The sequence below is a fragment of the Camelus bactrianus genome, chromosome 12 (genome assembly GCF_048773025.1).
Source record: "Camelus bactrianus isolate YW-2024 breed Bactrian camel chromosome 12, ASM4877302v1, whole genome shotgun sequence".
Lineage (NCBI taxonomy): Eukaryota > Metazoa > Chordata > Mammalia > Artiodactyla > Camelidae > Camelus > Camelus bactrianus.
This window is the reverse complement of record NC_133550.1, coordinates 66,677,387-66,688,451: the sequence shown is the minus strand read 5'-3', so window position 1 is coordinate 66,688,451 and position 11,065 is coordinate 66,677,387. Positions and strand designations below refer to the sequence as shown.

The 11,065-nt window shown below is 49.2% G+C and overlaps 1 protein-coding gene across 1 annotated transcript in view; it reads left to right on the top strand.

Moving 5' to 3' along the window:
- The first annotated feature begins 10,680 nt into the window (after positions 1-10,680).
- KIAA0930 (KIAA0930 ortholog) overlaps positions 10,681-11,065 on the top strand; it is a 34,995-nt gene continuing 34,610 nt past the window's right edge. The window contains exon 1 of the mRNA XM_074375700.1: positions 10,681-10,765. Coding sequence (XP_074231801.1) covers positions 10,696-10,765 — 70 coding nt within the window. The 5' untranslated portion in view covers positions 10,681-10,695. The remainder of the gene's footprint in view (positions 10,766-11,065) is intronic.

Below are 11,065 nucleotides of genomic sequence, written 5' to 3'. Positions count from 1 at the left end.
GGGGCCAAGGCCAGCTGGGGATGGTCCAGAGGGGCCCTGGCTCCTCCACTCCAGCCGACGGGAGAGCCACATGCAGCTAGTCACGTTTTTCAAGTAAAGTCAGAAATACGGATTTAAAAAAAAATTGACATTGCCCCACTTTCACGACTGGCAATTTCCAGATTTTTGAGGTATAACTGACATATAGTAAACCACACATATTTAAAATACGTGATCTGATGAGTTTGGCATGGATGTGAAGTTTGACATACATGTATGCATATGTATGTGAATCTGCCACTGCAGTCAAGATCATGACCATTTTCATCACCTCCGAAATCCCTCTGTGCCCCTCGGTAACCCATCCTTCTTCACCGTCCCCTCCCGTCTACTCCACCCTCTGCCCCGCCAGCCACAGGTCTGCTTCTGTCACTATAGATGCAATGGCATTTTTAGAATTTCATGTACATGGAATCTCTTTCTGGTCTGGCTTCTTTCACTCACTATAATGACTTTGAGCATCATCCATGTGGTTACACGTATTGAGTTCGTTCCTTTTTACTGCTGAGCAGTATTCCCTTGCAAGGATGTACCATCAGTTGATCTCGCCACCTGTGGTGAACAGCGCGTTGCTTTCACTTTTTTCCTTTTAGCTGTTACACATTAAGCTCCCCTGAACATTCACGCACACGTCTCTGTATGAACATGTGCTTTCATTTCTCTTGGGTAAATCTTGGGAGTGGAAGAGCTGGGTCATGTGGAAGGTATGTGTTTAACTTCTTAAGAAGCTGCCAAAGTGTTTTCCAGAGTGGATATAGGTTTACAGTCCCACCAGCAACGTATGGGCATTTCAGTTCCTCCACGTCCTCGCCGGCACTTGGGACGGTCGGCCTCTTTAACGCTCACCATCCCAGTGTGTGTGCAGTGGTGCCTCGTTAGGAGAGCTCAGTCCCTAATGACTAACGCGGCTGCACTTTTTTTCATGTGCTCATTTGTCATCCCTGTACCTTCTGTGGTGAAAGGTTTATTCAAATCATTTGCCCATTAAAAAGAAAATTGGATTGTCTGTCTTCTTATAGTCTGACCATGGAGTTCTTTTTATATTCTTGATCATATAGTTTCAGTGGGGGCAATATTGCCCCCAAGGGGGTGAAAATTGGTTCTGAGGAAGTGAAAAAAATCATACTCTTTTTATATAAAAAGCACGAATATACATGCAGTACAGAAGCAGATATCTGTGCTATTAAAATTTCATGGGGGCGATTTGGGAAAAAAGTGCCTAAAAAGGCTCCGTGGGGGAGGGAGGGGTGAAAAAAGGCTGAGAAACCTCGCTGTAGTTACACGTCCTTTGTTGGATATATGCTTTGCAAAGAGCAAAAATTTTCAATTTGGATAAAGTCCAGTTTAGCAATTACTCCTTTTACAGGGCATGCTTTCCATGCACTGTTCTGGACATGTTTGCCTTAGTGACTCAAGGTCACTAAGATTTTCTGTGGTGCTTTCTCCTAGCAGTTTCAGTTTTAATTGTTCCATTTATGTCTATGAAATGGATCATAGACCTAAAAAATTTTTTTTGGATGTTGTGTGAGGTCAGAGTTAAAAATATATGTATATATTTTTTGGCATCTGGACGTCCAAATTGATCCAACACAATTTGTTGAAACACTTTTCTTTCCCCACTGAATTGCTTTGGTCCTTCTGTCAAAAATCAATTGACTATATATGTGTGGATCTATCTGGGGACTTCCAGTCCTGTTCCAACTAACTCAAATATTTTTAATATACTGAGTGGACCAAAGAGAAGTCTGTCTTTGGGCCACCTGCTCTGGGCCCTGCCTGTCCTCTCTGTCTCCCATGTAGACCTCCTTGCCTGACTTAGCCGGACACCTCCTGCCTCTGTCCAGGCCCAGAACCCTCTGCCCCGGGATGCTCTCCAGGTCAGTGTCTCCTCCACCAAGAGAGGCTCCCGCTCGCAGGCAGCCCCTGGCCCCTCTCTGTGGCATCACTCTGTTGGTTTGGTTCTAGGAGAGCCTGGTGAGGTCGGTAGGCCCTGGATCATGCAGGGCTGTGTAGACAGAGGTGAAGAATTGGGGTTTTATTTTATGTGAGATGGAAGCAGGAATGATGGGATCCAAGTTCAGTTTTGGGAATGTCATTCGGGCTGCTGAGGGGAAGGGACTGAAGGGAGCAGCGTGGAGGCCCTGGCCATCACGTGGACCTTGCCAGCAACTCACGCTGCCTGAGGTTCCCTCATCAAAGTGACCCCTTCCCTTTGAGAGCAGTGCCAGGGAGAAGGAAGGTGGCTCTGGCTGGCCTCGCTGTGGGGCCTCAGGTGGTGGGAATCAGGAGAGGTGGGGACTGGGTGTTTTGAGTGGTTACGGTGGGCTGCTATTGTCCCTGATGCCCGCTGGAGTAGCAGCACTCCCATGACTGGCCCTGCCCTCTGGGGGTCACGCCCTTCTGCCATCAACTCTCCTCTGGCCAGCAGGGGCTTTCAAACTCCTCCAGTGATGGTGCGGTCCTCACCCGCAGCCTGGTTCACTCTGCATTACATGTATCCACTGACTCGACGTGTGTTTACTGAGCACCTGCTATGTGCCAGCTCCGGGCCAGCCAATGGGGGTATATTGGTGAGCAGACAGACGTGTCTGCACTCTCAGTCCCCAGGCTGGTGGAGGAGTAGTCAAGAAATCACACTCTGAATGGGTCGTCATGGATGGAGGTGGGTGCTCAGAGGACAGGGGTGAATCAGGGCAGAAACAGGATTCCAAGAGATCAGATGAGACAGGACCTGGACCAGGTTCAGGGCCTCCAGGGGGCTTGCCTGGGGAAATGATGGCTGGAAATGATGGATGGGAAGGAAGAGAAAGCACAAAGTAAGTTCCAGATGGAAGATAAGGTGGACCCGTAGGTCCTGCGGCTGGAAGGATGGAGGCCCATTGAGAAACAGTAAGAAAGTCAGTGGGCAGGAGGGCAGGGGTGAGAAGAGAGACACAAGGGGGTCGATACGTTCTGCCACCTGCAGGCCAGGAATTGAGCCTGTACCCCAGGACCAGGGAAAGCCCACAGTGCCAGACAGGAGGTGACACGTTCAGATTTTGATGTTGAAAAGATCACCCTCATCCGGATTTAACACCCAGCTGATAAAAAACATTCTGCTAAGAGAAATCTGAATGTAACTGGGGTTTAAAAAGGCTCAGAGGGTTAATATGAATTTCATTAGGGGTGACGATGATATTGTGGTTATGGAGGAAAATATCCATTTAAAAAACCAATGCACGTATTGAAGCATTTAGGATTGAACAGTCACCATGTCTGAAATTGACTTTAAAATATTAAGGAAAAAGACAAGCGAAGAGAACAGGCAAGATGTTAACAATTGTTGAAGTCTAGGTGGTGGGTACAAGGCGTGTCCATTGTACTGTTCACTCTGCTTTTGGGTTTATTTGAAATAATTTATATTAATCAGAAAAAAAAGGATAATAAAAAAGAAGGAAAGATAAATCAGTGACAGATAGATAGACAGGCAGAGGAACAGATGAAAAATCACCTGGTTGTCCAGGCTGGGTCGGAGGGGCCTGGCCTCCCAGGCTGGGAGACCCCACGAAGGGGCTGTTCATTGCAGAAAATGACCACCAGTAGCCTTGTATAATTTTCTCCCTGTGAGTTTGAGTGAGTCCTATAGATATGACAGGATATCACTCCCATAATTGTGTTATATTAGATGCAAAAGGGAATTTTGTAGGTGTAATTAAGGCCCCTAATCAGTTGAGTTCATCTGGGGGTGAGCCAGACTTAATCCGGTAACTCATCAAAGGAGGAGTCTTAAAGACAAGGGGAGTCAGGGGGCTGAGTTCCTGTGGCCTCCGGCCCTGGAGGTGAGGCAGATGTGGGCCGTCACTGGTGCGTGATGGAGGTTGGCACCAGGGGACTGAGGAGATGGGCTCAGGACAGAGCCTCGAGGAAGTGCCGGGAAGAGCTGACGGGGGAGATAAGGGTGGTGGGCTGGAAGCTGGAAAAGGGAGAGGCCTCAGGATGAGGCGCAGGGGTTCACGCTACACATCACACTGGCCCCCAAGGCTGCCACTGTGACCTCTTCATGATCCTTAGACTGTCTTCTCCCATTCCCCATTCCCACTGGACAACCCCAGCCCAGGACTCCTGGCCCCTCCCCCGGCTCCCTGTAGCAGCCTCGTCCCCCTCACGGACCTCCTTGACTCCAGTCCCCGCCGGTTCTCCGTGGTCATTCTTACATACTCCCATCTGAGACCACGTCTGCCTGGGACTCCTGGGGCTCCCTGGGAGGGCAGGAACCGCATCTGACTCACCTGACAGGGGGCCCTGCGTGGGCTCTGGTGACAAAGCTGCAGACACTGCTGCGGTTTGCGAGGCTTCTGTGCTCTGTGGCCGGCAATCATGCTGAAAGGAATGCTAGATGTCAGATAGAAGTTAGTGAAATAAAGGTGTGATTTTTTTGCTGTCCTCTGTGTGGGCTCAGCCAGTTCCCAGCCAGTCTGCCCGTCCTGCTTCCCCGGGGTGGCTGCGGGCAGCTCTCCTCACGGCAGCCCCACTGTGAAGACAGCCAGCGTCCTGGGACTGGCTCTGACCAGCCCAGCCCGGGGCCAGTCGCTGCGGCCAGGGGGGTGCTTTGCTCTGACCGGCCAGGCTCAAGAGCTCGCCCGACGGAGACCGAACGGCGGGCTGATTGGGCCCCAGAGGAAAAATCCAGGGCTGAGCGAAGAAGAGGAGGGGACAAACGCCTCACCCACAGAAGCAGCAAAAACCACTCCAAGGGGTAAATTGTGGCCCCTCCGCACTCCTCAAAGATACGTGTACCCGAAACCTGTGACTGTGAGTGACTTTATGGGGGAAAGTCTTTGTAGTTAAGGCTCTGGAGATGAGAGTGTCCTGGGTTTAGGGTGGGCCCTAAATCCTATGTCAAGTGCCCTTGTAAGAGGGAGGCAGAGGGAGATGTGAGCCACAGAGACACAGAGCAGGGAGGCCATGTGACAACGAGGCAGAGGATGGAGTGACACAGCCCCAAGCTAAGGACTGCCTGGAGCCCTGAGGAGCTGGAAGAGGCAGGGAGCGCAGCCCTGCCCACACCTTGATTTCTGATTTGTGGCCTCTAAAACCACGAGGGAATAAATTTTTTTGTAAGGCACCCAGTGTGTTGTCTGGTTGTAACTCCTGAGGGTTGAGGGCCTACATGGGGCAGGGCCTTAAATGTGCCAAAATTTTCTCTCTAATCCAGCCACTTACCTGTCCCTCCTGCGATGCACCACTGCTCCAAACACGTCCATTGGAAAAGGATGGCCGTGGGTGTGAAGACCTGCGGGGCTCTAAACATTAGGCAATGAGCTTTCACAAAGTAGGTGTGAGATGAATACATGAGTAGGACTGAATATATCAGATGTTCAAATACAGTGACTGCCTTCTTCTCAAGGCTCAGGGGCACAAGTCCCAGCTCTGTGGCCCCCTGGCCCTGTGAATAAGCCCCTCGGCATCTCTGAGCCTCAGTTTTCTCACCTGTAAATGGGGATGATGAGACAGCCATCCTGCAGTTAGGCCGAGCATTCGGTGAGCTGAATACAATGAGCTCGGCACAGTGCGGGGGGTGTAAGAAATGCCATCTCCCTCCCCTCCACGACCACCCCCAGCCCCCAGTGGACAGTGACCGTGAGGACAGGGCCACTTTTAGCCATTTGTTGGCCTCAGTCCCTCTTGCTTTTGAAGGCTCTGCCCACATCATCCCAAACATGAATGTACCCTTGTAAAATGGAGTCATTTTTCTAAAAACGTTCTGAAAGGATTTTTAAAATTTTGTTCTTGAGTTGACTTGGCTCCTTGACTCTGCCTTTGATGGTGTGGAGAAGATAGACACCTAAGCTCTCGGGGGTGGGCGTCAGCTGGCACGCCTGTGAAGGCGTGATAGTGATGTTTCTAAGTCACAGGAATCAGTGTGACCACTTGTAAAGTCACAAAACTGTGCCTGGCACGGAGCACATCCTGCATACATGTCTGCTAACTAAGATAAAATACCAGGAACTTTTAACTTCTGATTTCTTATTAATTACCCCAAATTCTCAGAATTCTTGCTAATCAAGAGTTCTCAAAGGTAGTGAAACTTTTCTAAATACCAAGTCAAAAACAATGATGACCTAATGTTATATCTTGTAGGTATTTAATGAGGCATCTTTTCAATTTTGTCATTTGCATTTTGCAGTAGTACACAATGTTGGCTGGTAACACAATTCCTATTGCCCCATGGGGGCAAAGGCTGTGTGCTTACGGAAAGGGGAAAGGCTTCCTGGCAGGAGCCCTGGGAGCAGGAGCCAGGGAGAGGCAGGAACAGGAGGGCAGGGTCTCTAGCTCTCGGCCTGGCTCACTCACCTGCCCTCCCCTCATGTCGGGGCTGGACAGGCAGTTCAGCCTCTTCATTGACAGATGGGAGGCCCTGGGCTCTGGAGCAGAAGGGACTTGGCCAAGTTCAAACTTGGTCTCAGGTCTCCCTCCTGATGATCAAATTCTTTCCTGATTTCATCCCTGCCCACAAATAGCGCAGCCCCACCTCCTTGTCCAGGGGTACCATTGTACTTCCCAGGAAGGACCCGATGCCCTGCATTTCCAGGAAGAGAGGCTTCTCCTTTCAAAACTGATCGTCCTGTGTCCATTCTCCGTTCTCCTCCTGAAACCAGAAAAGGGAGGAGCTAATGCCAGATGGTGTGTGCATTGCTGTCTCTTCCTTCCCGGCTCCAGGGTTGGAATCCTGGCTCCAGGTCTAACTTGCTGTGTGATGTTGAGTATGACTCAGCCTCTCTGGGTTTTGCTTATCTCACCCAACACAGGAGGCAACACTAATTGCCTTCCAAGGCTCAAGATTAAACTTGTCCACATTTATGAATTTTCTGGCATAAAGCAGTTCCTCAAGAAATCTTAATTATGTATCTCCCCAACTCCCAAACCCATCAGGCACTTCCTCTCTCAAAATCTCTGAATCCTTTCTTCTCCCCAACTTGTCGGTGCCTAATAATAATTTTAAGGTTATCCCCTCTGGGGGAATTTTAGCAGAGAGGTATTTAAAAAAAAAAAAAGCGGAGTACTAACAGTGGAATTTCTGACAATAGCTGAGGATGAGAAAATATTTTGTGTGTCAGGTAGACGGTGGAAAGCGGGCCGGCTGGACCTTTTCAGGTCATTCCTACGCCTGAGTAGCAGGTGAGAAGCACTCAGTGTTGCAATCTTGATGGGGGATGGTTGGATTTAAATTTTCCAGCTGGAAAAAGGCTGAGGAACAAGAATTCCAAGAACCACGAGTCACATGAAGGCAGAAGTCTGACCAGGAAGCTGCTGAAGACACACTCACATGACTGAAAAAATTTTTAATGGATTATCAGGGTGGGTAGGAGAGCCTTTGAACCTGCCCCTTGGACTTTGTGCTCATCTACCCAAGGTGGGGCTACTTCTACCTGAAATGTCCCCAGAAATTGCCTTTTCTTCTTGGGGGCCAAGGAGGAAGGATGAACAACTGGGATCGAACCATAGACTAACAGAAGGGGGGCTCTCAGAAATCATTCAGTCCCATGTGCCCTTATACGAACAATAAACGAGGTTCAGTGAAGAGAAGGTTGGTGGCCAGGGGCTCTCAGGAGAACTGGCACATCCTCTGACAAGTCCCTGGGAGCAGTTCTCTGGGAGCATTTGTTCTTGACACAGCCTGGCTCTTTGAATAAGATCAGCCCCAAACGTTTGGGGAGCAAAACATGAACCGTCAGTGCCATTGTCACAATCGTATGCATGAGGATCCCAGGCAATGGAGCAACCGACCTATTAAAGCAGACGGCTTGTGGTTGATTTTTCTTCTTGCTAAACTTTGCTTTATTGTTGCTCTAGTGTTGTTTGCAAAATAAACCTCGGGGAAAGAGACGCTTGAGTTGAGAGTGTGTGTGATTCCCTCAGGTTTGCCCACTGTATTGGTTTTCTGTCACTGTCAATAACGAACTCACGAAGTGAGTGCTTTAAAACAACATACATTTATCATCTCCCGGTTCTGTGGGTTAGAAGTACGACTAAAGGGGTGGGGTCTCAATGGGCTAAAATCAAGGCACAGGCAGGGCTGTGTTCTTTCTGGACGCTCTAGGGGAGAATCTGTTTCCTGGCCCTTTTCCAGCTTCTAGAAGCTGCCTGCATTCTTTGACTTGTGGCCCCTTCCTCAACCTTAAAGGCCAGCAACACTACATTTATCTGATCTTTCTTCTGTTGTCACGTCTCTCTCTGACTACGGCCAGGAGATCTCCAATTTTAAGAGTTTATGTTCCCCAGTACCTCTATTAAAGTAAATAAATAAACCTAATTCCCCCTCAAAACAGGATAAAGATTTAAAAAATGGCTTTTTAAAAAAACTGTATGTTAACTGAATCACTTTGCTGTACACCAGAAACTAGTACAGCATTGTAAATCAACTATACTTAAATAAAAAAAATAACAATAATTACAACTAAAAAAAAAAAAAGAATGCATGTGACCACACTGGGCAATAATCCAGTCTCTCCAGCTCAAGATCCTTAACTGAATCACACCTGTGAAGTCCCTTTCAGCAGCTAAGGTAATATATACCCACAAGTTACAAGGATTAGGGCTGGACATCTTTGGGGGCCCTTATTCTGCCAACATATTCTTTTTTTTCACCATTATCTTTATTTTTGAAGATTTTTTCATTAAAAAATTTTAAATTGAAGTATAGTCAGTTACAATGTGTCAATTTCTGATGTTTCAGTCATATACATACTGTTTACAAATTCTTTTTTTCCCTCAGTGGTGTCTCTAAAAATAAATTTTGCTTCTTTGCAGAAAAGAACATTTTCATTGTCATGGGAAATATGGCTAAACCAAAATCTTTTCAAGAATTGTAAATCTTTTTATTTTTAATTCTGTTTTATATCTGAATATTTATACACAGAAAAGTGCATAATGCATACAGCGACAGTCTGATTTTTATAAAATAACCACACCATTGTAGTGAGCACACAGATCAAGAAACAGAACATGTCCTGTGACCCCAGAAGCCCTGCTCATGCCTGCTTCAAGTCCAAAATATAATTTAACATTTATTAACATTAAAAAATTTCCTATGTGGCCAATACCTGGAGTATGATTAAATAAAAAGGAGACAGCCCAAGTGCTGTTCATGTATTCATTCATGAACTCAAGTATTTTCTGGCACCTGTCCTGGGCTGGAGGCCGGGGACAATAGGATGAGTTGGTTTGATGAGGGTCCTATGGCATAGAATCTATGGAGGCAACTGTGTGTGTGTGTGTGTGTGTGTGTGTGTGTGCACGTGTGTATCTGTGTTGGGAGGGAGTCTGTGGAAGAGATAAGAACAGAAATGCATTGACTCAGTAGTGCTCACCAGAAGGCTTCCCAGGGAAAGAGGGTCCCAAAGGTGACTACATAGTGTAGGAGAAAGGATTTCCATCAAGGGGAAGCACAGGAGCAAAGGGACGGCAGTGGGGCAGGTAGGAGTCGTTGTGGAGTTTGAGGAAACAGAGAGAGAGTTGACCATTGGACTTGCCAGCCTCAGAGCCCTTGCTCAGCCTTTCCCATTTCTACCAGCCCAAATCCCAGTTGTCCGGACTCAGAACCATAGCCCTCAGGCCAGTGTCCTCCCTTCACAGATGGTGAAGCAGGCCCAGAGGAGAAGAGGGACACTTGGGGGACAATCGCTGCATTAATTCTCCCCTCCACACTTCTTCACAGAGCCTCCCACCCTGCCACTCTCCCCCTTTGCCTGCTGCTGGGGACACAGAGGGATGAGACGTGTGGGTCCTGTCCTGAGGCACTCAGGGACTCACAGCATGGCACTGGCCGTGAGGCCTGAAGCAGGCTCCAGACCCCGGCATTTCCTCCCCCACACCACGGCTCCAGCCCCCTTACTGCCTCTTCCGCTTCCCTGCGTCCCTACCAGGCCTCTCATTCTTCAGGCATGCAGCCCACATTTATTTACAGAGCATCTACTTTATACTGGGCATCCTTCCTGGCACTGAAAATAGTTGTACAAAAGACAGATCCCTTCCTCAGTGGGGAAGACAGACAACAATCAGAACACCTAGGTATTAAGTGATGTCAAAGGAGGTAAGTGCTGTGCAGAAAAACAAAGCAGGGGAAGGGGTCAGAGGGGGAGGGAAGGTGGTGTTTTAGGTAAGGCGGTCAGGGAAGGCTCTCTGAGGTGACACTGGGATCCAAAGGAAATGAGAAAGTAAGTCTTACAAGGATTGGGGAGAAGGGAAGGGGGGTGGGGCCTGGAGGCAGGACCATCCTTGATGGGTCTGTGGACCGGAGGCCAGTGAGAGTGCAGGGGACGTCATCGGAGATGGAGGCAGCTGGGAATCCCCAGCACTCTCTCTCCATGTCCATCTCTTCCACCCTTAGGAAGGGGCCACCAGGGTTGAGGTCTGGGGAATGTCTCCAGCTGATAGGTCTTTCGCCATCAGCAGAGGCCAGCACTGGGATGGATGCCCACTGGACCTTGGCCTTCACCAGGATCACATGCCCGCTGACCTCATACCTCCCTACCCCTCGACCCCCTCATACATCTTTAACACTCAGAGGGAGACCCTCATTTTACAGCTGAGGAAACAGGCTCACAGACTTTCTTAACACCCTGCACTGTCAGAAGGAGTCAGTGGGGGCGGCAAGGGCTTTGCAGTCCTCCCCCAATGAGACCTCTTTCCGGGGGAGGGGTGACCTCTTTCTGGGTTCTGCGGAGAAAGTTCCCAGCGGAAACAGGTCTTGACAACTTGACAGAGGAGAAAAGGAGGGTGGCAATGAGGAGGGCGGGTGACAAAGTCAGTCTCTCGCGGGGCGGCGGCGGTGGGAGGGCAGCGGCGGTGGGGGGACGACCGGAAGGGGCGATGGGAGGGGTTCAGAGACGCCAAACTGCCCGAGGGGTTTTCTGGGAGGGCCTTAGGGGGAGGGCTTGGAGAAGGTGGGCTCAGGCGTGGAGGGGTCAGGAAGGGTCGACGGCCAGGTGGGCGAGGCGGGATCGCGAGAGCCATTTGAGGAAGAGAGTGGCGGGCGTCAGAGATC